This window comes from Desmodus rotundus, chromosome 11 (genome assembly GCF_022682495.2).
Source record: "Desmodus rotundus isolate HL8 chromosome 11, HLdesRot8A.1, whole genome shotgun sequence".
Classification (NCBI taxonomy): Eukaryota; Metazoa; Chordata; class Mammalia; order Chiroptera; family Phyllostomidae; genus Desmodus; species Desmodus rotundus.
This window is the reverse complement of record NC_071397.1, coordinates 62,842,572-62,870,049: the sequence shown is the minus strand read 5'-3', so window position 1 is coordinate 62,870,049 and position 27,478 is coordinate 62,842,572. Positions and strand designations below refer to the sequence as shown.

Sequence of the window (27,478 nt, the reverse complement as noted above, 5' to 3'; positions counted from 1 at the left end):
TTGCACAACTTTTTGTTGTGATTCTCAGTGTCCACAAAAAGGAAGTTACAGAGCCAGTGAGGAGGGGCAGGAGGTCCCAGCTGTCCCCTACCTCCTCCTAACACCCGCACTGTTGAATGCTGGATTGTGTCTAGCTCTGTCGTCAGCACATCTGGCTTCTTTAATGGTAACTACAGCCCTATGAGATTGGTAGTATCACTCCCATTGTTGACACGAGAAAACTGGGGCATGTGCCTCAATCACAGATCTGGTCACAACAGAGCAGAAGTAGGTGTTGTTGGATGTCAGTTCCTCTCCACAGCTCGCTCTCTCAACCCTGTCTCAACCCTGATGCTCTCTCAACACTGAACTCAGTGAGGCTCCTACCCTGGTACTCAGCCAGGCCCTTTACATATTATCTCATGTCATCCTTCTGGAAGCAGAAGGGTAAAAGATCAGCTCTGGGGTTGGGTGTCTGAGCTGCAATCCTGGCTCTTCCGAGTATAAACTATGTGGTACTGAGCATTTTATTTCCTGCTTCCTCCTCTGTATAATGGAGGTGATAATAGAACTACAAATGCTTATTACAAGTCCTCCACATGTAACCTCTCAGTTCATCCTCACAGAACCCTATGAGGTTACTTCTGTGTTCATCTGTACATATATTAAGCTAAACCTGAGAGAGACCATTCATATTTGCTTACACTCCATGGGTCAGATATAATATCTTGCTTTCTTCTCGTTTCAGATACCAGATATTTGTCTATTTCACATGTGCCTTCCAGAACATCTCTTGTGGTATCCACTACTTGGCTTCTGTGTTTATGACAGTGCTCCCCAAGCACACCTGCAGGCCCCCCGGCAAAGTGAGTCGGGTCCTTTTCCAGAATACCTCTATTTGGAGGTTGGAGGACGTCTGGGGCCTGTTTACCTCACGCGGGGAATATCACATTGTGGTGCAGCAAGAGAACGGTGAGATCTGGGAGCTCAACAGTTGTCACAGGTTCCGGTGGGAAAACATGTCGCATTTGAACTATGAATACAATGGCCATAAAAGTAGCTTTCCTTGTCTGGATGGCTACATCTACGACAACAGCAAATGGGGCAGCACCGTGGTGACTGAGTGGGATCTGGTCTGTAACCGGGAATGGTTTGCGAGGATGATCCAGCCCACGTTTATGTTCGGAGTCCTGCTGGGAGCGCTGATTTTTGGCTACCTTTCTGACAGGTAACGATGAAATATTCAGCATTGTCGCATCAGTGTAGGGTTTATTTTCCTGTCTGGTTTTCTTAGGGGACAGGGAACTATGTGAAAGATGTCAGTCGTTTTCATGCTTCCAATCTAAATACCTCCCTCTTTGCTGATCTGTTAAACAACATTCACAAAATAACATGTTGGTAAGGGGATGCGTTCTGAAGGCAGCCTGCCTGTGTTCAAATCCTGGTTCTACTTATGAGCTGTGGTCCCTGGGCAAATTGCCTAACCTGCATTTTGGAAGAATCTTGTTTGTAAGCTGGAGATGAAAATAATAGCACTCCCCTCAAAGAGTTACTGTAAAATTAATACAGAAAAAATACTTTGGATATAGGAACCACTCGATAGATACTAGTTGTTATTTTGAATATTCTTTTTCCACTAAATAGCCTTGCTGTTTAAGAGATGTAGCTTGGTTCTGCACAAAGACTTCAAATACTGGAATTATCAGGCATAGATAATAAAGTAACTATGTTTTCTCAAACATAGGCAAGTTTTAAAACATTGATAAAAGTCTGGAAATTGTATTTTAAAATGACATAAAATTGAAGAATAACTACTTAGAATGTCCAGGAAATTTTTAAAAAGTGACCAACAAACTTCCTGGGTACTTTTAACAACCTTCTATACACAGCTAAAGAAAAAATTAGTAAAATGGATGATAGTTCAGTACAAAAGTGTCAATAATAAAACTCAGAGAGACAAAGACCTGGACAATATGCGAGAGTGGAATGAATGGAGGCAGAGGAATAAGATATGGAACATGTTTAATATTAGAAGCTAATTGGTGGAAATGACCATATTAGAGGACAAAATTCTTATCACCAACTCAGTAAACACCAGAAAAGCATTTAATAAATTTTAAAATCCATTCGTGATAAAAACTAAGAATAGAAGAATGTCTTTGCTGATGACAAGTACCTACAGAAAGTCCTACCCCTAGCGGGATAGCTCTGTTGGTTAGAGCATCATCCTGACACACCAAGGTTGTGGATTTGCCCCCCAGTCGGGGCACATGCAGGAATCAACCAGTGAATGCATGGACAGGTGGAACAACAAATTGACGTCCCTCTTTCCCTTCCTCTCTCTCTCAAATCAATAAATAAAAATTTTGAAAAATGGTATTCAAGGCTCAGATGAGAAGGGGGAACATTCGTGCATAGGGCCACCAATCTAGCCTAGTGTTGTGTGGGAGCAGAGAAAACCAACTGTGTGAAGAGGACACTTACCTGTTGCTCCCATATCTTCTGCTATACCAGGCAAACCTGTTGGCTGGAATCTCGGGACTATAGTCTTTTGCCTTAAAACTATCTGTCAGAGACAACTCATGGGGAGAAAATACATGCAAGTCGTATATCTTAATAAGGGTCTAGTATCCAGAATATATAAATAGCTCTTGCAACTCAACAATAAAAAAAAATCCAATTTAAAAATGGCACAGGATTCGAATAGATATTTCTCTAAAGAATATATACAAATGTCTAATTAGCACATATAAAAATGCTTAACATCATTAATCATTAGGGAAATGTAAATCAAAACCACAATGAGATACCCCTGCACGCTCACTAGGATGGCAGTAATCAAAAGGACAGGCAATAACAAGAGTTGTGGAGCACGCAGAGAAATTGCTCTGCTCGTACGTTGCTGGCGGGATTGTGGAAACAGGGCAGCCACTTTGGAAAACAGATTGGCAGTTCCTCGAAAAGTGAAAACTTGGAGTTATCATTTGACCCAGCCATTTCCCTCCTCGGTGTATACCCAAGAGATTGAAAACAGAAGTTCCTACAAAATCTTGTTCAGGGATTGCCATGGCAGCATTAATCATAGTAATCAAAAAGTGAGATAATCCAAATGGCCATTAACTGAGGAACAGATAAACGAAATGTGGTGTAGCCATGCAATGGAATGTTAGTCATAAAAAAGCCTGAAGCACCGGTACACGCTACAGCCTGGCTGGACCTTGAAAACGCAGTGCCAAGTACATGAAGCCAGGCACAAAGGTCATCAATTGTGTGACTGCATTTATATAAAATATCTAGAATATGCACCTCTACAGAGACAGAAAGTAAATCGATGAGTGGTTGTCAAGGGCTGGAGGGAGCAGAGAGTGAGGAGCGACGGTTCCTGGGTGCAGCTCCTTTGGGAGTAATGAAAATGCCCTGGAATTAGATAGTGGTAAGTGTTGCATAACGCTGTGAATACACTAAAAACCACTGGATTGTATCCTTTCAAAAATTGATTTTTTATGGCATGTGAATTCTATCTCAATTTTTAAAAAAGTATCAGGAATATAATTTGTTTTTATTTGCTTTTTAGACAAAGAAATACCCCTCCAAATTATAAAAATATAGGGCAAGTAAACTCCTTATTCTACAAGCAGAATGTGGCAGGACCTCTCTGTCTTCAGGGCGCTCAGCAAGAGCTGCTGCACCCTTGGTGGGCAGCGCCAGCTCTGCAGGGAAGATGGTCCAGCAGATCAGAGTAGAAGCCCTGGGAGGGAAAGGACAAATCTTCCCTCCTCTTCCCGGAAATCCCCAACTATAGGATCACCCAGAGTGATCATACATGTATATCAGCAGCTTAGGCAGAGGCCTGTCCGCTCCTGGGAAAGACTGGCCTCTGGAAGAAATCTAGTGTTTACTCAAGATCCGCCCAAAACAAATGAATAACAACAGCCAAATGCATAAGCTATTAAAAATGTTGGTAACACTCATTGCTCATGGACCAGGGTGGATGTTCAAACTGTTACAACCATACTTCGCCTCTTCCACTGCTGCTGCTTCTTTTTCAGGGTGGGAAGACGATTTGTCTTGTGGTCCACAAGCATTGGCATGTATGTGTTTGGCATAGCAGCGGCGTTCGTGCTGGATTATTACAGCTTCATGCTCGCACGCTTTCTTCTTGCTATTGTGAGTCCTGTTTCTTAACCTCATTAATTCTGCCACAGTGTTTTCACATTAAACCTCAATTCTCTTAGATGTGCTTATTTAGAATCTAGGGCAAGAGATCAAGGATTAACCTTTGTTCTCTCCCTTGCAGAAGTTTTTCTGTGGAATATTAATGCACTCTGTTTAGAATGTAACTCATTAAAACAAAAAATTGTAGCTTTCTAGGCTGAAACTTTTTGTTCGACTCTGTGCCTGGCACATGATCCACATTCCACAATTACTAAGGTATTGTTTTATTTCTGAGCAATTAATTATATTCGCCTAGTCAAGCCCTGCATTTATGAGCCAAACAGATGGTGAAGATATGTTGTTGACGAAGTCATCTGTGTATTGTGCAGTAAAAACGCAAACAGGAAGGCATCAGGCCTTTCTGTTCTAAAGAACAGGGGATTCTAGTGCAAAGGGCATGAGTTTAAATACAGCTTTGTCATGTATTAGCTTCTCAGCTGTGTGACTGTGGGAAAACATGTTATCCTCTTTGAGTCTTAGTTTCTAAACTGTAAGCTGTAGAAAATAATCCCTGCTTCGCAGGGCTGTTGTTAGGATTCAGTGAGACTCAAGTAAACATCTGTGGTACAGCACCCAGCAAGGCACCCTGTGCAATGGGTACCGTCACTGAAAGTAAACCAGCGAGTGAGGACGTTGCTTCCACACTTGGTGAGGCTCTCGGGCAGGTTCCTAATTACCAAACAACAGCGGCAGTGCTTCTGCTCGAAGGTCACTGACCGAGGAAAATGGAGTAAAGTTTTTACCTGCAGGAAGAGCCTGCAGTCTTGGTGAGCACGGGGAAAGGCAGGTGTCCCTCTCACCAGGATGGATGATCCAAGGGCCCAGAAATTGATATCCACAAGAAATTTCAAAAGAGTATAATTCAAATATTAAAGGTTAAAGAGAGGCATTTTGGGAAATCAGTGGTGCTCTAGAATAATTTTGCAAAACTTAATTTTATGATTTGTGTTATAAAAGTCAAATTGAAATAATTTTGCAGTAAAAATTCTAATCCTTTCACCTCCCCATCCATCATTTGATTTATTCTTTTTTTTATTCCAAGAATGATCACACATTGCTGTTGTAATCTAAATGTTGTTAAAGATAGGCCTATTTTCAGAATAAATTTTTCTCCACTTTTTATTGTGGTAAGAGACACATAACATAAAATTTACCATCCTAACTTTTTACGTGTACAGGTCAATGATGTTAGGTACATTCACACTGCTGTGCAAATATCACTGTCATTCATCTCTGTAACGTTTTTCATCTTGCGAAACTGAAACTCTGTACCCATTTAATAACTCCCCATTCTCTCTACCCCATCTAGCAGCCACCATTCTACGTTCTCTGTGAATATGACTACTCCAGGTACTTCACATAAATGCAATCATACAGTATTTGTCTTTTTGTGACTGGCTTATTTCATGTAGCATAATGTCCTCAAAGTTTATTCATGCTGTAGCATGTGTCAGAATATTCTTCCTCCTTCCTTTTCAAGGCTGAATAGTATTCCATTGTATGTATATACCATATTAGGCTTATCTATTCATCTGTCTATGAATGCTTGGGTTGTTTCCACATTTTAGCTACTGTGAATAAGGCTGTTATGAACACAGATGTACAGATATCTCTTTGAGACTTTGCTTTAAATTCTTTTAAGTATATACCCAAAGTGGCATTGCTGGATCATATGGTAATTCTATGTTTAATTTTTTGAGGAATTCTCATACTGTTTTTCTCAGTGGCTGTACCATTTTACATTCCCACCAACAGTGCATCAGGCTTCCAATTTCTCCACATCCTTGCCAACACTTACTATTTTTTGCTTTTTTTGATGTAGCCATCTTAATGGCTATAAGATGATATCATATTGTGATTTTGATTTGTATTTTCCTAATGATTAATGATGTTGAGCATCTTTTCATATACTTGTTGGCCATTCATATAATCTTCTTTGAGAAATCCAAGTTCTTTGCTTGTTCACTTTGGAACTGAATTGTTTAATTGTTTGTTGAGTTTTAGAAGCTCTCTATGTATCCTAGATAACTTTCTTTTATCAGATGTATGGTTTACAAATATCTCATTCCGTAGGTGGCCTTTCCACTCTGGTGTTCGTGCCCCTTCATGCACAGAAGTTTTAAATTTTCATGAAGTCCAATGTGTCTGTTTTTTCTTTGTTGCCTGTCAAAAATAAAGGTTTAGTCAAATCTTTTTTCCTCTCACTAGTTACCACCGTGTTTTGCCTCTGTTTAAAATTTAGGGTTTAATAATAATGGCTTCTTGCACAGGGATAAATTGATATGTACACTTAGGAGGAACTGAGAAGTAAATTCACAGTGTAAAGGAATATTTACATGAAACAAAAGGTAGTGTTTAACATTTATTCACATATAACCTCTCAAGTTTTGCTGTTGGGGGTGGAAAAGGGCGAGGAAGATGAAAGGACCCATTTAAAGTCAAAGGGTGGATTGGATTAAATGCCCTTTTACAAATGTGATATGGGTTCCAAAAGACACATTTTTTGTCATTTTCTTTTTTGCCTATGTGGCATTTGCAGAGAGATCAGACCCCTCGGTAATTGTAAACTGACCTTAAATCTGAACTACCCTCCCCCTTCGTTTTTCAGGTTTCAAGTGGCTATCTTGTGGTGGTGTTTGTCTATGTGACCGAGTTTGTCGGCAGGAAGGCCCGGACATGGGCGTCCATGCAAGTGCATTCTTTTTTTGCGTTGGGAACCATGGTGGTGGCTACGACCGGCTACTTCATCAGGACCTGGTGGATCTACCAGCTAATCCTCTCCACAGTGACGATCCCCTTTGTCTTGTGCTGTTGGATGCTCCCGGAGACACCTTTTTGGCTTCTTTCAGAGGGAAGACATGAAGAGGCACAAGCAACAGTAGATATGATGGCCAAGTGGAATAGGGCAAGCACCTGTAAGCTGTCAGAACTTTTATCACTGGACGTGTATGGTCCTGTTGGTAACAAGCCTTCTGAAGTTAAGGGGTACCACTTCTCAGACCTGTTTTATGACTGGAATATTGGAATGAAGACACTTATTGTCTGGCTGATTTGGTTCACGGGGTGTTTGGGATTCTATTCCTTCTCCTTGAATTCTGTTAATTTAGGAGGCAATGAATATTTAAACCTCTTTCTCATGGGTAAGTAGTTAAATTATATTCAAGTGTAACAATGAAATGAAATTGCTGCCATGTTTTTATATGTGAAAAAAAGTGCCTTTTTTTCCTACCAGGAACGATATTGTCAACTGCATGATTATGATCTCTTGTAGTGTTATTATACTTAACACATGTATATACTAATTTTTTTTTAAAAAAAAATGCAAATAGAAGAACTTAGCCCTTCCTTTCTTTTCTGCCTCTTCTCCTTGCTCATTTCCTTCCTTGAAGCCCATCCCATTTCGAACTCTCCATCGGGGTAACTGCGATAACATTTGACTTTGTGCCCTTTCAGATCTCCACGCATTTCTGTATATTTGTGTACATAAACTTTTCATATTTTGACATAAGTGAAGTCATTCACTGCATGTTGCTCTTTGTACATTGTTTTCCTTTTAGGATGTGGTATGTCTTGGAGATCTTCTGGTCTCTTTCTTTCTTTAAATGTCCTTACTTTAAAAAGTTTGCTTAGTAAAATAACTTAAATACATGAGACTATCATTGATGTTGCTGAGGTTCTTCCACTTTAGTAGCAGGTTAAAACTGGCTGCAGACATTGCAGTGAAGGCCTGAGGCGTGACTCCTAAGGCCCACCGAGCCCACTGCAAACGGGAGAGTAACCGTGGAGCTCTCTCAGCGCTTGTTCCTCTAACTCCTGGTCATCTTCATGTCGGCTGCCTGCGTTTGGTATCATCCTCAGAAAATCTTGCTTTAAAATCTTTATACATGGAAATCATCCCCTTATTAAAGTGCTCTGACGACACATCTATTTTTGTTAGGAATTGTGAGAAAAGTCATTTTAAGGAAAAAAAAAACATTTACTCTCTTTTTGGGCAAACCATCAAGTTTGTCTTGCCATCATCTGCATTTGGTATGTCGGTTTGAGGACTGAGGCGGTGTTCCTGGAGCAGAGCCGCAAACGGTCGGAGGCTGAGGTGGGGACAGGGCAGGTCTGAGGGGGCTGAGGAAAGCTGGGGTTTTGGATCTGTATGACATGGTTTCTTAATTTCGATGGAGATATAAATTCTCAAGAAACTGGGCAATCTTGTAACTATAAAAAGGTTTCCAGGACAAATCTACGTGGTTTTATATTCTCTACTTTCTTGGATTTTTCATGTCCTTGCCCTTCCCAGTAGCGCTCCTGCTGGCAAGTACTTACTTCCATGCTGTGAAATTTTCCAACAAGTTTTCATCTCCTGAGATGGTTTGGAGCTGGTGGGCACTTCATCTCTGGTTTTGTGTCATTTGCAGGTGATAAATAACCTTTAGGGTCACGTGAAGATAGGAGCAGAATGGGGTCCAAGCAATTAGAGAGATTATAAATTATAAAGTGGAGCCCTGGCTGGTGTAGCTCAGTGGATTGAGCATGGGCCTGTGAAGCAAAGGGTCACTGATTCGATTCCCAGTCAGGGCACATGCCTGGGTTGTGGGCCAGGTCCCCAGTGGGGGACACATGAGAGGCAACCACACACTGATGTTTCTCTCCCTCTCTTTCTCCCTCCCTTCACTTCTCTCTAAAACTAAATAAATGAAATCTTTACAAAAAAAGTGAAGATCTTTTTAAAAAAATTATAAAGTAGAGAAAGTAGTGGCCCACTGCCCTAATCCCAGAAGGGCTGGGCCTCAACGCTTGCCCCATTTCTAGCCAGACAGAGTCAAGCCAAAAATCAGGTGTCATGTCAGCATCCCGAGGCAACAATGTAGGGAAAACCAGTGTAGTTTGCTTTCACTGTCGCTTCAGCTGTTTCACAGTTGCTGCCCAGCTTTGCCAGACTCCAGGACGTTGTCTGGTGGCTTTGCGCACAGTCCTATGCAGGGGAGAGCTCGGAGTCCCACATGGAGGGAGGCTATGGGGGAGGAAGGCTGCAGGACAGGGGCTTTGGCTCACCAAGACCTCACTTCCCATCCTGAGCTGTTACTTGCTCGTTTGGTTCAAATCATTTACTCTTAGTTGTTAAGTGGGGATAATAATCCAGGCTTACACCCATGAGGCTCTTTTTTTTTACCCTTATCTGAGGATGTGTTTATTAATTTTGAAAGAGAGAGAGAGAGAGAGAAACACCGTTGTGAGAGAGAAACATTGATTGGTTGCCTTCTCATAGCTCGGATGCTCCCTGACTGGGGATTGGACCTGCAAGCTGGGTGTGTGCCCTGACTGGGAATCCCACCTGGGACATTTTGGTGTGTGGGACAATGCTCCAACCAACTAAGCCACCTGGCCAGGGCTCCCACGAGGTTCTTTTGAAGCCCACTGTCTTGTTTGATCTTGAAAAGTGCTTAACGAACTCTTAAAAAAACCCCAGAATATAGGAGTAGATGTACCTGCTGCTCTGACCTGAAACATGAACTACACAGCAGTGTCTGCGAAAGGGAGGCGTTGCCTCCGAAGTTGTTTATTTTTCACATTAATGAGAGACAGAGAGACTGTCTCTCAAATAAGGCTCAGAATGTTGTTGTTATCATTATTTTTTTGTTTTTTCTGAGCCAGGTTTTTTTTTTTTTCTGAGCAGCTTCAACTGAATTTAACTTCAGATGTACTACTAAGACTGTTCACTCAGAAAACATGTACCCACCTGCTATGGGTACATGTGCTCCATGTGCTCCAGAACCTGTGGGAGACATGTAGACCCAGACCCGCCTCTCCAGGTGCTTGTCAGCTGCTGCCGATGAGTGCACTCCGCTCCTGAGGGCAGGCGTGGGTAGCGCCCTGAGATGAGACAAGCCGCAGAGGGAGGAAAGGACAGAGCTTTAGATTAAAAGAAAGATCTGGGCCGGTTCCTTCCCCAAAGGAGATTGTTGGGTTGACTCAGTTTTGCTGAGAGAACTTGCTTGCCCCCTGTTTGGTTCTGGCCAATGGATGATAAAGCTTTTTTGTTCTGGCACTAAGCTTCAAGCTTTGGTTCTTCAAGGGAAGGACTTTTATGTCATCTATGGATTCAGCTCTTTAATTTTTGTTGTGGGGGAGTAAAAAGAAGTCCAAATCAAAGCCCTTGTTCATATTCATATTCGATTAAAAATGTTAACTTTTAGGTTTAAAACCCATCAAGCAGTTATCATTAGTTTATGAACTTAGCTGACACTGGATTTTGTACTTTAGTTTCTAAGTTTGAAGTTGTTGCTGCAAAAATTTCTCCTCAGTTCTATCAAGCATAAGAAGAAAAACTGGGACAACTGTAATAGCATAAACAGTAAACTACAATTTAAATTTTGAAAGTATGCATGCAATCATCGGCATTCAAAGAAATAAACACCTAGAAAAAGAAGATCAGAAGTTATCAATATTGTCTATTAATTTTACTTATTTATTCATCTAGCAGGCCTGTCCTCCAGGCACCCTGCTGTGTCCTGGCGAGCTTACAGCTTAGCAGGGGCTAAGATTTCTAGGACAGGTGGTAAGTGCTGGGCGGAGTAAGCTAGCGTTTGTGCATTTCACAGGAAACACTCTCCCAGGAGTTTAAAAGTGCTGGGGCTGGCTGCCCCTGGAGCAGTTGGTAGTTCTGAGAGGCCCCTGGAAGCAGAGCCACTGCTGATCATTCCTTGTGGGGAATGGGTGACACGGAGGGGTCCCCTTGTACAGTTGGACACCACGGTTTATAGAGGGCCCTTTGCTCAATGACAGGTGCCGTGGAAATCCCGGCCTACACCTTTGTGTGCTTGGGGATGGATATTCTGGGCAGAAGAACTGTCCTGGCCTTCTCCCTCCTCTCCGGCGCAGTTTCCTGTGGTGTGATCATGCTAATCCCCAGGGTGAGTTCTTTCACATTTTATTTAGGGGATGATTCATTATACTGTGACGGTTTGGGGAGAATTTTTAGCTTATTACAGTAGGTATGAATATCAACTTAGATATATGGACAGAGTACATATATAATATTTAACAATATATTTTCTTTAAAAAACCCATTCATTCTCTTATGTAGTAGAACATGCTCATTGTTGAAAATTTAAGGAAAAAAGATATATTTTTAAAATGCCCTTTATCCCACTTCCCAGAGATGGCCAGCGATGTATTTTGTAAGTGCAGTAGTGTTGAATGAGGAGAATAGATACCTGCCAGCGATTATCACCGAAAACATTTATTCATTCAACAAAATCTATCCAGCATTTATGTGCTAAGTGCTGTTCTAGGTGCTGAAAACACACTGAGTCAAGTTTCTGAAGTATAACAAAGAAGAAGCAGGATGAGGAAGAGAGAATGACTGTGTACAGCAGGGAGCACACCTGTGTGCTATTTTCTTTCATCTAGGGCGATCCAGGATGGTGTGCCTCTCAGGGAAGGCGCCCTTACATCAGAAACCTGAAAGAGAGAGGAGCCATGGAGACATCCGAGGGATATTATGTCTTATATTCAGGGTTGTTTCTACTTAAGTAGTCTTGTTTTCTATGGTGCTAGGTTAGTAGTTGCCAATCTCTACTATTCTCCCTGAGGCACCTGCTTGTAAAAATGCACTTTCTTGGGGAGAAGCACTGCCTGAAATCACTGAAAGGACTTTCGCGTTCCCCTATTTTGGCAAACCTCATCCCCTAGAATACCTCTTGCATCCAGAAGTGCTCCCCCTTGTCCCGCCAAAATGTTATCAGAACCTGTATTTTCATCCTCTATTTGAAAAATATGGTCACTCTAACAATATTTTTAAATACTTTATGTAATTTTCTCCGGTGATAGTATCTTAACATGCAGCACAAGGTGTTTTAAGTTTTGTGTATTGTTTGACATTAAATTTAAGCTAACCAGTGGTTTCCTTTCAGAGGGATACTCCACTTAATTATCAGGGTCGGTGATTCGGGTGTTTTATGTAACTGAAATTTCCAGGTGATTGATATACAGCTGATATGAATGCAATAAAATTGCTTAGGACGAGGAGGCCTTTGCCAGTTTGAGGGAGCTTCATCTGCTTTTGTCTGTGTTTTTACGTAGTTTGCAGTGATAGTAGTTGAGTTGATGGCAGGTGCCTCTGAGTTGGTGGAGATTTAGGGGAACCCCAGACCCTTCAGGACCTACAGTGGTCAAGCCACAGCGGTGATGGGGAAGACAGGAAAGTGGCTGATGGGGACTTCCAATAGAGCACCAGCCCCTAACCACAAATTTCTCCCCTCTAATAAAATTTCTCTTCAAATGGTAGTGCTAGTACAATACACATTTTTTTAAGTCATGTCAATTGATTCAATCAATAGTGTCTACAGTAATAATTAAGGTGACAGGGTGACACTGGCTGCTTTAATAGAGGCACCCCCAAATCTCAGTGACCTCACATAATAGGTGTTTATTTCTCGCTCACAGAAAATCTGATGTGTGAGTGGTGGTTGATACCGTTGGGAGTGGTGAGGGGAGGGTGTTTGCTCCACAGAGTCGCTCAGGGACTCGGGTTGACAAGAGGTGCTTCCATCCTCAACAAATGCACTCCAGGGACACCTGGGTTTCAACATGCAGATGGCAGCTAAGGGGGAAGAGAAGAGATGGAGCACGGGAGGACTTTGTGAGCTGCTGCTGGAAGTGAGACGCCTTAGGGAAAGGGGAGGCTATGCAGAAGGCACCCACTGAGAAGTTTGCGGTTGAGGAATACATCAGCTAAGGGGGGATGGGGTGGACAGTCTGTACAATAGTTCAGTTATCACGTGCAAGTTATTTTCTGGAGATACTTTATAAGCCATGGGATTACTGCTGCAAAGGGCACAATTTTGTTTTTATGGCTCTTTGATTTATTCTGCTGGCTCAGTGCCAGGAGTGGGTTATTGGTGGAACCAGCGTGTTTGGATGTATCTCGTTCCAAAGCAGTCCTCCCAAGAGATATTTTTTTTTCTTACTTGGTAATTTGAAATCTCCAGGGCTGGGGGCAGGTACAATAAAAACTTTCCTGTAAATTGGAAAGCTTTTGCAGACCATGAGTAGAGTTTACAAAATAAATTCAAACAAAAAAATAAAACTTTTCATTGTTCTTGAAAATATTAGAAGACTAGAAAGTTTTATTTAATAATTTTAGCTCTGGCTGGTGTGGGTCAGTGGTTGAGTGCCAACCTGCGTCTCAGGTTCGATTCCCAGTCAGGGCACATGCCTGGGTTGGGGGCCAGGTTCCCAGTAGGGGGCATGTGAGAGGCAACCACACAGTGATGTTTCCTTCCCTTCCTCCCTCCCTTCCCCTCTCTAAAAATAAATAAATAAAATCTTAAAAAATAATTTTAAAAATTCCATTTTTCTTTAAAATATTACTTATGATGGTCTGTTTTGCTAATATGTTTATTTCAGGGTTATTATCACTGGAGTGTGTTGACTGCTATGGCTGGAAAATTTGCCATAGGATCAGTGTTTGGCCTCATTTACCTTTATACAGCAGAGCTGTACCCAACCATGATAAGGTAAGAGTAACCTATTTTTCTGATGTTTTCCTATTATAGTTCACTTACGTATCATTTCATTTTGTTTGGCCTTTGCATATAAATGCTTTATTTTCATAGATGCTACTGGAGCTCTGAGATAGGAGGAAGTTACAAGATGCTAATTCTGAATCTGAAGCTTTGTCTGTACCTCATTGGCAAGGATAGTGAAGAAATAACACTCAATTACCCTAAAACCATTTTAAATCTTGAATCTAATTGACTTACACTGACTGTCCATATGACTCAGGCTGATTTTCTGAGGATGTTTCTCTTGATGTTCTGATGTTGTATCAGTCTGTTAGAGCCACTGTAACAAACCACCAAAGCTGGGAGACTCAAACAAAGGAGGAAAATTTGTTTTCTCACAGTTCTGGAGGCTGGAAGTCCAAGATCAAGGTGTTTGGAAAGTTTGGTTTCTCCTGGAGTCTCTCTCCTTGGCTTAAGAAAATATATCTATTCACATTAAAAGCACATTCTTTTCTTCCTGCTAGACATTGTATAAGATTTCTTTAAATACCTTTTGACAAAAAGCACACTGAGATATTGCTTGATTTTTAAAAAATAAAATGTTCCATAGATATAAATCTTTTGTTCTCTCAAATTCCCACTCCAAACAAATTCCCGTTCTAGAAGATTGATGTTATCCTCAGTAATAGACTGGATGAATATACGTGAGGGCCCCACCTGCACACCACATGAAGATTGGTTTACCCTTTTATGTCCTGAATTATCTGCATGCTTGTATATACTACTGTTTCAGAGAACGTGGGTCTAAATCACAAGTGATACTTGAAAAATTAAGTAGAATTATTTCCAAGTATATTAAGCCAAGCTTAAGTTTTATTATTTGTTCTCTGCTGGAGGGTGGATCAGGGTTCCTGGAAGTTGATCCCTCACTCTGTGTCATCTGTGCTCCCCTCGTCTTCTATTCCTGCTGCCACCTGCGTTAATTCCCCTCTCGTTTTCAGGACGCGGGCCATGGGAAGTGGCAGCATGGTGTCCCGTGCAGGAAGCATCATCGCTCCGTTCTTCGTTTACCTCTCTGGCGTGTGGATCTTCATGCCCCAGGTGTTTAATCAACTTGTAGAACTTTGCTGAGAGAGCAGAAAGGCAGACCAGCTCATTGCCTTCTATATTTTTATTTATGGGAGGCAAATTTATCATTCAATGATAGGGGTCTGTGGAAACCTTATTAACAGCTCACTAGGCGGTAAGTAGGGTGGTAACTGCTGTTGTTGGCCAACTGCCTTCCATCCACGGGTGAGCTCAACACTACAGCTCAGTCTGCAGAAGGGCTGCTCCTGCCATGAAGCCGGGACCACACAGGGAGAGCGCTGGTCTCTGGTCTCTCAGAGCCTCTGCTTCTATCGCCTGCCCCGCCCAGCCTGTGGTCCTTCACCTGGATGCCCAGGCTGCCGCCACCCCCAACCCCTTGCCCCTGTTTTCCTACCACGTGCCTCCTGGTCAAGGAGAATTCTAGAGGCTGCCCGTTCCCTGGAGGAATCTGTGGTGCTTGATGGAGAGGTCTGGGTGTCTGTGGCTTTCAGATATAAAAAACCTTTTCCTTCTGGCTCTGGTGGTGTGAGCTCTTTGCGTGGCTACGAAGAGTGAAAGCAGTTATGTTGTGTTTGTAGATTTCCTCAGGTGGGTGCTGAGAGGTTGGGAAATCTGGGGGAGCACTGTTCTCGGTTCCCCCCTGGTCAGGAGGAAGATGGGAGAGTTGAGGAGTGGGTGGAATAGGGATTGGGAAGGGACAAGGGTGTGGGGTCAGTGGTGGCCCAAGGTGCCGCAGTGACTTAGAGGAGAGCCCTGGGTCTGCTGGCCCCCTCCTCTCCCAAGGTGCCTCTCAAACTTGAACTACGCTGTAGCTTCCTCTAGGCTGTTCCTTCTTGGCCTCATTCAGCACTCCTCTTTCTTCTTCTGAGTGCCCTTAAATAAGAGCACCCTCCCCCCGCCCCCGGCGGTCTTTCCCAATCCCTGCGTGGGTAGCCTCTCCGAAATTCTGACTTCTCTTGCCAGCCACAAACCCATGTTTCCACCAGGCTCATGGCTTATTCTCCCTGAATGTCTTACAACAAATTCACTGTTTCCCAAACTGAAGGGGTTGGTGACTTAAATTTCCTCCTCACTCTCCCACTTTGGATTAGGAGCCAGTGGCCTCCAGCAGGACACTTTAGCGTCAGCTTTTCATTTGCCCTGGTTTTCACCCCTTCTCTTCCCAATCCACGACAGTAAATCCTGATCTTCTCTCTCAAAACCAACCCAGATGGCTGCTTCTGATTCAATTCCACATCACCTTCCACCTCCCAAGTCTTTTCCCTATAATCCAGCCCCCACCCCAGAATAGTTTGCTCAACCACAGCTCTGCTCCAATTGCCGCCTCACCCTCAGAATAAAATCCAAACTCTGTTTGATTCAAGTCAAGTCCTTTCCAGATGGAAATCCTGGCCCATCTGACCTAGTCTGTTTTGGTTCCTCACACACCTCCCCCTCTTCCCCACACTCAGCCCCACCCATTCTCCTCCTAAACATCCCCACTATAGAGAGGGTTCTTTCCTGTCTTGCCAAACTTCTATCTATCTTTCTTTCTTTTTTTTTCTTTCAGAGAATGGGAACAGTTTTGCAGGGACATGTGGTAGCCATGAAAGTGATATCAGTGATGTTAAAAGCAGGAAAACAGATAAGGCTAAGTGACTAGAGCGGGACCTCCGTGGAGGAGGGAGGCAGAGGCTTCCGGGATGCAGGCACGGTTCTGTTGTGGGTGGTCCAGCCTGCGATGCGCTCGCTTCATAATTATTTCTTAAACTGCATTTGTTGGATGCCCGTTTAATACTTAAATCATATTTTATGATGGATATATAGATAGACAGACAGACATGGACTTTTTTTTTTCCTTTTTAAGAGGTAAATGCAAGAACTGTTAGGACTCATAAATCTCAGAAGCGTCAAGCCCATCTGGGACGGAGCCTGGAAGGGCCACCAGAACCACAAGACGAGTTAGGGCAGTGGTTTCTCCCCAGTGCTTCCATGAGGCCCGTGCCCGTTGACACAACACAGTCCCTCTCACAGGGTCCTCCCAGGCTTTGTGGAGAGCAGCTGCCTCGCCAGGAACTTCTTGGAGAGGCTGTCCCGGAGCGTGTTTCCCAGTTCACCCTCCCGCACGACCTCTGCAGATGACGGGCAGGGAGCCAAGCACTGTGGGAGTTTGGAGGAGGCAGCCCCCACGTGTCTTTGAGGATGCAGAGAAATCCCGCCTCTCCAGGAAGCCCACCCGGACCCCAATACTGTCCCTCTCCCATGTCTGTGCAGCATTTCCTATGTGTCCCTTTCACTGCCTAGTCACAGGCTGGCTTTATTATTCACGTGTGTGTCTTTGTGCCCTGCCCCCCCAGGTTAAAGTGTTGAGCTCTTGCAGATGGGACCTTTTGTATCCCCACCACTGGGTCCAGCAAAGCATTTCCTCACCTTGGGTGCCACTCATGTTTTAATTTACTTACTATTTAAATAGACTGGCTTTAAAATAATAACAGTGAAATCATGGGTGTTTATACTAGTTATATGTTTTTCTAAAACACACTAACAGAATCTCACAGGTAATAAGACAAAGTTGTGAACCTGTCTAAAGCCGCCTGGCACACGTCGGTGGGTGTCCACCTGTTCTTTCGGAATCACTGGCTTGGCGTGGGCACCTGCTCTCTCCCGCTCCAGAAAGGGCACTCAGCCACGTTTGCTTGGTTGGCTGTTGGAGGGCCGGCCTCTTTGATGGGCTGACTCTGAGGTGGAGAAATGACTTGGGCTGTCTGATCTGCACAGAGAGGGGCTTTGGCGGGGGGGGGGGGGGGGTCCACTACCCACTTTAGGGCATCAACTTTTCTAGGAGCATCTCCTTTGTGCTAGCCCTTGAAATTCCTCATTAAATAAATAAAATATAAGAATGGGAGAGGTGTTTTAAAACAATAAGCTGAAACACACAGAAGATAATTAACTCTGTCAAAGCAAACTGCTATAAATTTACTAAAACCAAATAAATATACTTTTTAAAGGACTTCTGTAAGGGTCCATTAAGGACTAGTTAAAATGGATTTTTAATTTTATGTAACAGGTACTTAAATGGTGCTTGGTATGAGATACGCTCTTTAAGTGCTTCACAGAACTTAGTCTTCATAGGCTGCAGATACTGCTTACTGCTGTCCCCATTTTATAGACGGGGAGACTGATGTACAGAAAGTCATTATCAGCCAGAGCTCGCTCACCTTTAAGGTGACGGTGCTTGGATTCAAACCCAAATACCACGCCTTTTACCCTGTTAAACCAACAAACAGTACAAAAGGGATTGCAGAGAATTAATCTCCTCCCCCACCTTGACCTGACCCTGACCCTGACCCTGATCGCCCGGTTCCCCTTTCCCTAAACAACCTCTGTCAGCAGGGCCTTGTGTATGTTCGCAGAAATATTTCTGTGAATGTGCTTTCTTTGGAGACAACAGATGTTGCTTGTTTTTTAATGAGCAAAAAAAATAGATTATTCAGGGGAGAAAAGGCATACAACTCTAATTGAATAACAATAAAAATTAAAAAAATAGATTATTCAGTTTCTCATTAAGCTTATTTATGGATGCCACGCTGCCTGGGAGCCAGCGTTTGCATTTAGAGGAATGGGAATGCTAATCTAGAAGATATGTCTACATTTTCTCTTTTGAAAGGAAGCACATGGAAATCACTCGTTCCGATGCTTTTATCATCAACCATTATTTGCTAGTAATCTACAGAAAAGTGGATACCTAATTCATATCATTTTTTTTATTCATCCATGCATTTGGCAAATGTTTAGTGAGTGTTGATTTTGAACTAAGAACAAACTGTCACAAGCCCCAGAAATGAAGGCTGGAGTGGGGAAATGCTGGGCCCGGGGCTAGGTCCAGAGGGGAGGCTTCCTGGAGGAGTCAGCAAGAATCAGCCTGGTGGAGAAGGGAATTCTAGACAGAGGGACCAGAAAGCCAAGGGCTTAGAGGTAAAAGGAACCCGGCCAGCCTGGATCTGGATGCAAGTGTTATTGCTCACACCCAGGGTGGGTTGTGGGAGGTACTGTAAATCTAGAGAGATGGGTGGGGGTCTCAGAGGTCAGAAAGGAAGAACATTTGGACCAAAGGTGGGTTTGAGAGGATAGGATGGAAAAGTTGTACCCACAGGAACTGATGACCTGTTGGGTGTGGTGGAGGGGGGAGCAGAGGGATGTAAGAGTGGTTCTGGGGGTTGGAGGGAGCTGTGGAGTAGGAACAGGGCTGAGGTGGGGAAGAACAGTGTGTGATGAGTGTGAGGTGCCTGCAGGGCAGGGGACAGCCCCCGCTGGAGTACAAGTTTGGGAGTCAGCTCATAGGAAGGTGAGGAAGGGGTGAGGAAGGAGTGAGGGAGACTGAAGAGCATAACCCAGGAGTGGTTATGGTGTGATGGAGAAGTCCAGGTCAGAGACCAAGTTGCAGCAGCCAGGGAGGTGAGTACCCCAGAGGAGGAGAGGAGGTGAGGAAGGCAGGAGAGGACGGTGGCTAAGAAAGAGCAGTACAGGAACATGTCCCAGGGGCCTGGAAGGAGCAGCTCCGGGGTGGGGGACGTGGGCCTGGCTGGGAGGGCAGGAGGAGGAGGGCTGAGAGAGGGAAGCAGCCGCGGTGGGGAGAGGAGAGGCGGGAGGCTGCATGGGGTGTGGGCCAGGCAGAGGGCCTCTTTTGGTTCTTTTAAAAGATAACACTTATTGACCAGTTACTATGGGCCAGATGCAGTGTTATGTGCCTTATAGGTGTTATTTAATCCTCTCAACAGTCTTTTGGTACGATTATTATTTACATTGTACAGATAAGGAAACTGAGGAGCATAAAAGTAACTTGCTCAAGGCCACACAGGTAGTGAGTTACTGGGCAGAGTGGGCTTGGGGATTATAAGAGGCTCGAGAACTTTTATTTTTACTAGCCAGTGTCAAGAAAAAAAGTGTCAAAAATATGTGTGAGTGAGGGAGGGCTGCTGATGGAGGAAACCCTGAGGCGGGAGGGGGAGGGGGAAAGAGGAGGAGAAGGGGGAGTAGGAGGGAGGGGAAGGGAAGGGGACGTTGTTGGGGTGGTTGTTGGGGTGTTCGTGGAGTGGAGGGAGCTGGCCAGGGCGGCCGGAGACCAGGCCTCCCGCTTACAGTGAGGGGGGAAAATGGAGGGCTATGGATTTGTTTATTGCCTATTATTGTTACTACCAAGCTTAAAAAAAAAAGAAAGAAAGAAAAAATCCAGTTCTCTCTTGGATTTTCCATTTGATTCCGTTTCTTGTTTAGACTTACTTATTCAGTGGTTTTCAGACCCTGACACAGGCTCTTGGGGGTTCTTCGGGGTTCATACATCAGTGTCTGTGTCTCCTATGTCTTGAGGCACCAGAAAATTCTTTTTGACATCCTTTGGAATGTCACCACTACTGCTTCTAGGCTTCTTCATGCATTTCTAAGAATTAGATCATCAGCATTCTGCAAAACAAAATAAAGAGCAGACCTCCTAGGCCACATCTGCCATTGACACACCTTCTTCACGTCAGAGTGGCCCTGTGTGTCTCATCCTTCTCCTCGGGGGGCTGTCAAAGCCCCAATGTGTAGCTTTATCAGAAAAACCATGCCGTAGGCTACTTTGATGGGCTCTTCCCAAGCAGTATTTTTTGGTACAAGAATTCAAATTATATAAGGATGGAACACATTTTTACAGACTGTATAAAGCTTTAGTTCTAAAATCCACCCAACATCTTCATAATGATCAGTATAGAACAGATACGTACACTTTAATTTTTAATGTGATTTGCATTTTAAAGACAAACACCTGGTGCTATTCTAAAGGGTTGCCTTTTATGTGTCAAAATTTGGGAAGTAAAGAAATAATTGATTTTTGTAAATAGGAAATCAGGTGGACCCCCCCTCTCCAAAGTAGCAGTTAGTTTCCATTGCTCTCGTTTTGTTTCCCCTTCAGTTCTGTAGGTTTGGGTTCATTGACACATTCATTTGTGCATGCATGTCCGCATTCATTCATTCCCCAGCATTTATTGAATTCCAATGCGTACTGATTACTGGGGCAGGGGCAGGGTTGGTTATGACACTCACTGACCAGGAGGTCCCAACCGAGGCTCAGTTGCTGGGTTTCTCCACAAGACAATGGAGTCTGGGAAAGTGGGACAGGGCTTTTTTCTCTGTGTAGCAGCTCCCAGGACGGTGCCGGCAAGAGCGATAGTGCAGGCAGTTCCCAGGATTCATTGAGTAGGTGCTCCACAGTGGTTAATGCATGAATTAGTGAGTGACCAGATTAAGCGCAGACCAAGAGTTAAAGAACTCCCAGGCCAGCCTACGTAACCAAAGGTCTCACCACAGAATAAAAATGCCCGTGTGTCAAATTCAATTCTATTTCCTTGGAAGAAGTTTCAGAATTATCATTCTCTGAAAGGTACATTTATTTCTTGATGTATCTCTTACTATTTTTTTTTTTTAAATTCCTTCCAGTTGCTTGTTGGGATTTTGGCCTTAGTGAGTGGAATCCTAACACTAAAACTCCCAGAAACCCTCGGGAAGCCTCTGGCAACTACTTGGGAGGAGGCTGCGAAACTGGATGCGGAGAAGCAGCAGCAGTTGAGGTGAATTATTTCCCACGACCAACAATACTGGTGCTGGACAAAGACAGAAGAGATTAATTCAGGGGGTTCTGGCCTCGGTGAATAAATGTGCCGCGTGTACTCTCTAGCACCTGAAATATTGTTTACTTTCATGCCTTTGTATTAGAGAAATAGTATTCTCAAATCCTGCATGTCACTTGTATGTCTTTTAAAATTTCTTTGTAAGAAAGTTTTAAAACAGTTGTTTTGTAAAAGAAATAAAAGCTGAGATGAGAATGCTTATTTTTTAGACTGCTTTCTTTTTGCCACAAAATACTTTTCCATATTTGTTCTTCTGTGTCACTGTTTCTCAGCTTTCCCCACTCACCACCGGAGGGGATATACCCACGCCAGTCAGTGCCAGGGCCCCTCCTACCCCACGGACTCGAATGGGAAGAGGGTGCATGTGAGAATGAGTTTCTTTTTTCTTTTCTTTTTCAATTGCAGTTGACACTCAGCATTATTCTATATCAGTTGAAGGTTACAGCATAATGGTTAGACGTTTATGTAATTTACGAAGTGTTTCCCCTGATTATTCTAGTACCCACCTGACACCATACATAACTATCACAATATTACTGACTACGTTCCCTGTGCTGTACTTTACATCCCTGTGACTACATTGTAACTATCCATTTGTACATCTTAATCCCTTCACCTGGCTCCCCAACCTGCCTCCCATCTGGCAACCCTCAGTTTATTTTCTGTATCCATGAGTCTGTTCCTGTTTTATTTGTCCATTTATTTTGTTCCTTAAATTCCACATGCAAGTGAAATTTTGGTCTTTGTCTTGTTTATTTTACTTAGCGTAATACCTTCTAGGTACATCTATGTTATTGCAAATGGTAAGATTTTATTCCTTTTTATGCCCGAGTAATATTCCATTGTATGTACACATCACATCATCTTATCCAATTGTCTATTGATGGGCACTTTGGTTGATTCCATATCTTGGCTTTGTAAATAATGCTACAATGAACATAGGGATGCATATATCTTTTCAAACTAGTATTTTGGATTTCTTTGGATATATACACAAAGGCGGAAGTGCTGGGTCATAAGGCAATTAGTTCTATTTTTAATTTTGTGAGGAGTCTCCATACTGTTTTCCACAGTGGCTGCTCAAATTTGCATTCCCACCAACAGTGCGGCATGGTTCCCCTTTCTCCACCTCCTCACCAGCGCTTGTTGTTTGCCGATTTATTGATGATGGTCATTCTGACAGGTGTGAGGTGGTATCTCACTGTGGTTTTAATTTGCATCTCTCTGATGATTAGTGATGTTGAGCATCATTTCACATGTCTGCTGGCCACCTGTATGTCTCTTTGGAGAAGTGTCTATTCAGGTCCTCTGCCCATTTTGTGATTGGATTGTGTGGGTTTTTTGGTGTTAAGTTATATGAATGCTTTATAAATTTTGGATATTAACCCTTTATCTGATGTATCATGGCAAATATCTTCTCCCATTCAGGAGGTTGCCTTTTTATTTTGTTTATGGTTTTCTTTGCTGAGGCAACACTTTTTAGTTGGATGAAGTCCTATTTTTTTGTTTTTCTCTTTTGTTTCCCTTGCCTGAGGAGATATATCAAAAGAAATATTACTAAGAATGATGTCAGAGAGCTTACTGCCTGTGTTTTCTTCTAGTTTTATGGTTTTGAATCTTACATTTAAGTCTTTAATCCATTTTGAGTTTTTTCTTGTACATATGTCTGAAGGTGGTCTAGTTTATTTTTTAGCATGTTATATAGCATGCCCTGTTCAATTTCCCCAACAAGTATTATTGAATAGACTGTCTTTACCCCATTGTATTTTCCTGCCTCCTTCGTCAAATATTAATTGACCATATAGGCATGATTCTCAAACACCTTAGGGTTCTCAACCACCACATGTGGGTGAGGGGGCACAGCCCATTTTGCATCTCCGCCTCGTCTACCAGTCTCAATATGGCTTCTTCTTTATAGCCTTATTATAGAATTTCTGTCCAACTAGTCTTCAGATGGTTCTCCAGGTTCATTTTCCGTAATTTAGCTGTAATTTTGCTGTGGTCATGGGAGGGAGTGAGCACAGCATCTTCCTATTCTGCCATCTTAACTGGATCTGAAAGTACGTTTCTTTTGCCAAAACCCCTTGAAGATTCTATTTCTGATATCCTTCCCCTCTTATGAGAACCATAGCTCTAAATTCAAGTCTTTTTTAGTAATTCCCTGTCAAAAATGTTTATAATTTAACCTTAAACACTATAGCTATAAAAAAAAAAAGATGCCTTGCTTTCCAGTAAAGAGTGAAGAGGGCTTGAATGTGTAGTCAAATTTTATTTTTATTTTCTTGTTTTTAGATTTTACTTATTTATTTTTAGAGAAAGGGGAAGGGAAGGAGAAAGAGAGGGAGAGAAACGTCAATGTATTGGTTGCCTTTCACATGCCCCCCACCCAGGACCTAGCCCACAACCCAGGCGTGTGCCCCGACTGGGAATCAACTAGCGACCCTTTGGTCTCAGGCTGACTCTCAGTTCACTGAGCCACTCCAGCCAGGGCGAAATGTTTTTGTGTTTGGTTACACATAAGAGGCATGCATCTGCTGGAGGCTGGGAGTGAGTGTTCTAGTGGGACATTTTTACTTCTTCAGAATGTATGAAATTCTCTCTGCAAGTCTTCTTCACAGGACAGAGAAGCTGTGGCATTTTAGAGCATTGCCTATTTTTAAAGTTTGCACATCATCCTGGAAATCGGCTTTAAGCATCATGAGGATCTGTTGCCGATGTAAAAAGAAATTTAAGTGTTCTTGCCTTTTAAAGAAAATCTACACTTATTCTACAGGAAGCTTTTTACTCTTTTTTTAAGTACTAGATTTTGTTTTCTCACCTTATTTAAAACCATATTTTACAAAAACAGTTTAATATCATGAACATTTCAACTGCAAAATTATGGCCTAATCTCCTCTGTTAGAGGAGTGTATATCAGATAAATTTCCCATAGGTTTTGGGTTTTTCTTTACTACGGTTTCTTCAGAAATTGATTATATTTTTCTCTGCTCTTGAAGTTTGGCTGTTGGGCATGCCTTATGTCCAGCATGTTAGAATGATCAGTACCAGTGTAGTCTGCAGAGGCGAGTCAAAGGCCTGGGACAATTACTTACGACAGATGCTGTTGGCTAACAATTACTGTTCAGGGAGAAAAGAAAAGAGAGATTGGACCTGAATTATTTAGACTTTTTATATTAATTCAGTTCCCTGGATAGTTGCTCAGTTGGTCTTTCCACTCTTACAATCAAACATAAAACCAAACGCCTTTCTCTTCTGTAAGGCAAAGGAAAACAAAACACACAGGAGGATATAACAAGAGAGGAAAACATTTATTCTTCCTCTCATCTCTTATTTTGTCTCTTTTTGTCATCTTCAGCCTGTTTTCCTGTCACTTAGATTTTTCTTTTAAGCTACCATTTGATATTTTTTGGCTTTCTGTTTTATGTTCTGTATTAGTTTGTTAGGCTGCCATAACAAAATACCACAGACTGGGTGGCTGAAGCATAGGAAATTGATTTCTCACAGTTCTAGAGGCTGGAAGTCCAAGATCAAGGTAGATTGCTTTCTGAGGCCTTATGTCCAGCATAAGGACAGCCGCCATCCCACTGAGTGTTCTTATGACTTCTTTGTGTTCACGCAGGAGGGAGGAAGGGAAGGAGAGGGAGCGCGAGTGCTCTGTTATCTCTTATGAGGGCACTAATCCCACCTAGAGGGTCCTCATCACCTCACTGAGCCCTACAAGCGTTTAGCCCATAACACCTGCGTATGTATTTCAGTATCAGTAAATGTCCAGTCAGAAGAGCATAAAAATCACCAGAACAATCTGAATTTTGTAAATTTGCAAAAGTAAGATATAGTCACTGCAACCGGTGAAGACCACTGTGTCTCTCCTCTCTTGTCATCCAAGTGGTCACAGACATTCTTTTCTTTCTGTCAGATGTGTATATATATTCTTTTAAAAAAGATTTTATTAATTTATATAAAGAGAGAGGAGGCAAGGGAGAAAGAGAGGGAGAGAAACATCAGTGTGTGGTTGCCTCTTACTTGACCCTCACTGGGGACCTGGCCCGCAACCCAGGCATGTGCCCTGACTGGGAATCGAACTGGCGACACTTTGGTTTGCAGCCTGCACTCAATCCACTGAGCCACACCAGCCAGGGCTGTATATATATTCTTCAAGAGGGCTTTTAAAATGTAATAAACTCCAGACCCCATGGAAGCTGAATCTGCACACCTCCCCTCCAAACTGCTGTTAAAAGGTATGTCATTAGGAAAGTTCATATTAAAAATATACTTTGAATGCACCTAATTGAATGCTCAGCTCTGAGGGGCTTATCTGTCCCCCTTCTCTCACCCCTATCGAATATTTACTGAAAACACTGAACACAAAGAGTTCATTCTGTAAAATGGCATATGTGAAAGGGTACTTGAATTCTTGCAGGTGATAAGGAGGACTCTTTTCTCATTTAAGATTGTTAAGTTGGTGGTGGAAGCCAGAGTCTCTGGCACCTTCTCCCAGCAGAGTGTCTGGGAGTCGTGGGTGTTCATGTCTGATCCAAATTCACTGGAAGTCAGTGAGGGCTGTTCGTTTTCTCTCTCAAGTCCACATGGCACCAGTATTTACTGACAACTACTAGTTCCCTAAGTACATTCATTTTCCTCATTCATTCCCTGCCTCTCCCTGGGCTCACTCACCCCAATTAGGGACCAAACTTCTGAGATTTTTATGGATGTTCCGAAAAGTAAGTTTTATTTTATAGGGAAGAAAGTGTTCAGTTATAGATTCTTCTTCTGTGTGCTCAGCCAGGGCTCACCATGCGTCAGAAACTTGAATGCCTTGAACTCACTCGTTCAGCTTTTCCCTGCGCCATCCTGGAGGAGACGCAGCTGAGTCCCTGGAGCCTCGCTTCCTCAACAGCCTTCTGAAAAGTTCAAGTTCCACCTTCTGAAAAGTTCAAGTTCCGTTGGCGGGAGGCCCTTTATGGGCTGGCAGACTGGCGCATCAGCAGGCTAACACATCCCGAGACACTGACAGCCGTGTGGAGCAGAGCGCGGGGGCGGGGTGCACAGGCAGGCCCGGGTACACTGCACAGGTGAGGCTCGGGGCACCTGCAGAGCCCAAGTAAAAGTTTCCGAAAAATCGTTGGGGAGGAGTGTGAAGCTGTGCTCGCCCGCCTGCAGTCTCGGGGAGATGGCTTCAACTCTGGACCTCCTCAGCCACTTGCCTGCGAAATAATAACATAAGATCCCACTAGATGGTCCTGGAGGCCCCTTTTAGCCCTCATCCTCACTGACGCCTGAATCTGCGTTCCTGTCAGCTTTCTGAGCGACCCCTCATTGGAGCGACACGGCTGTCGTTCTGTGCGACAGCAAACAGAGGGCCTGTTGGCGGCACACTCACACAGCCTTCTTTTTTGGTTTTGTTTCCAAATGTTTCCTCCCCGTCTCCCTTTCAGAGGCAAGGCCAGCCCTGACCTGGGCAGGGAGAAGAAGGAGCCCTCGCAGATATCTTCCACGGCTCCCATTACCTCTCAGATGCAGTCCTCCCTCCTTGCCGGACTTACCGGACTTCCACGCTCCGCTCCCAAATCTCCCCGTGCAGCCGCCCACCATCTCCTCAGCTCTCCTTGAACTTCGTGCCTCTGCTACCTTGCTCACACCGTCTCCCCTCCCAGTGTTTCCCGCTTTCCTCTCCTGTGTCCGTCCTGGACTGGCCACTTGGATCCCCCACACTCCCTCTCCCTTGCGTCCTCCCAGCGCCTACAGTTAGAGTGCTGCTTATTAGAGGACCATCTTATTCTGCCTTCTTTCCTTTCTTGAGGGAGAAAATGCCATTTTATAAATCCTTGGGTCATAGTCCTGGCAACATGCCTTGGGCAGAATGAGTGCTCTATAAATGTTTGTTGATTGATTTTATAGTAGGTGATCAATAAAACATATCTACCACCTTACAAAGAAGGTTACATACCTCAACTCAGCAGATGTTCACAACTTATAAGAAATCGGAGTTCATGCTCAATTTTCAAATGGAGAAACTGAAGTTTAGAAGCTAGGTGGCTTGCTCAAGGTGAA

General features: G+C 43.3%; 1 protein-coding gene across 1 annotated transcript; it reads left to right on the top strand.

Annotated features, from left to right (window-relative positions):
* Positions 1-21,618, top strand: SLC22A16 (solute carrier family 22 member 16). The gene is made up of 8 exons (XM_053914104.1): positions 1-166; positions 728-1,207; positions 4,029-4,146; positions 6,803-7,334; positions 10,972-11,099; positions 13,597-13,706; positions 14,696-14,795; positions 21,237-21,618. Exons 2-8 carry the CDS (start codon positions 804-806, stop codon positions 21,369-21,371), a joined length of 1,527 nt encoding a protein of 508 aa, XP_053770079.1. The 5' UTR covers positions 1-166; positions 728-803; the 3' UTR covers positions 21,372-21,618.
* Positions 21,619-27,478: the final 5,860 nt, after the last annotated feature.

What these genes read in the sequence shown, in the direction of transcription:
- SLC22A16 (XM_053914104.1), top strand. Translation starts at nt 804, where the DNA reads ATGACAGTGCTCCCCAAGCACACCTGCAGGCCCCCCGGCAAAGTGAGT. An exon ending in CACGCTTTCTTCTTGCTATT is followed by an intron (nt 4,147 to 6,802) that starts GTGAGTCCTGTT and finishes TTCGTTTTTCAG; the next exon opens with GTTTCAAGTGGCTATCTTGT. An exon ending in TTTAAACCTCTTTCTCATGG is followed by an intron (nt 7,335 to 10,971) that starts GTAAGTAGTTAA and finishes GCTCAATGACAG; the next exon opens with GTGCCGTGGAAATCCCGGCC.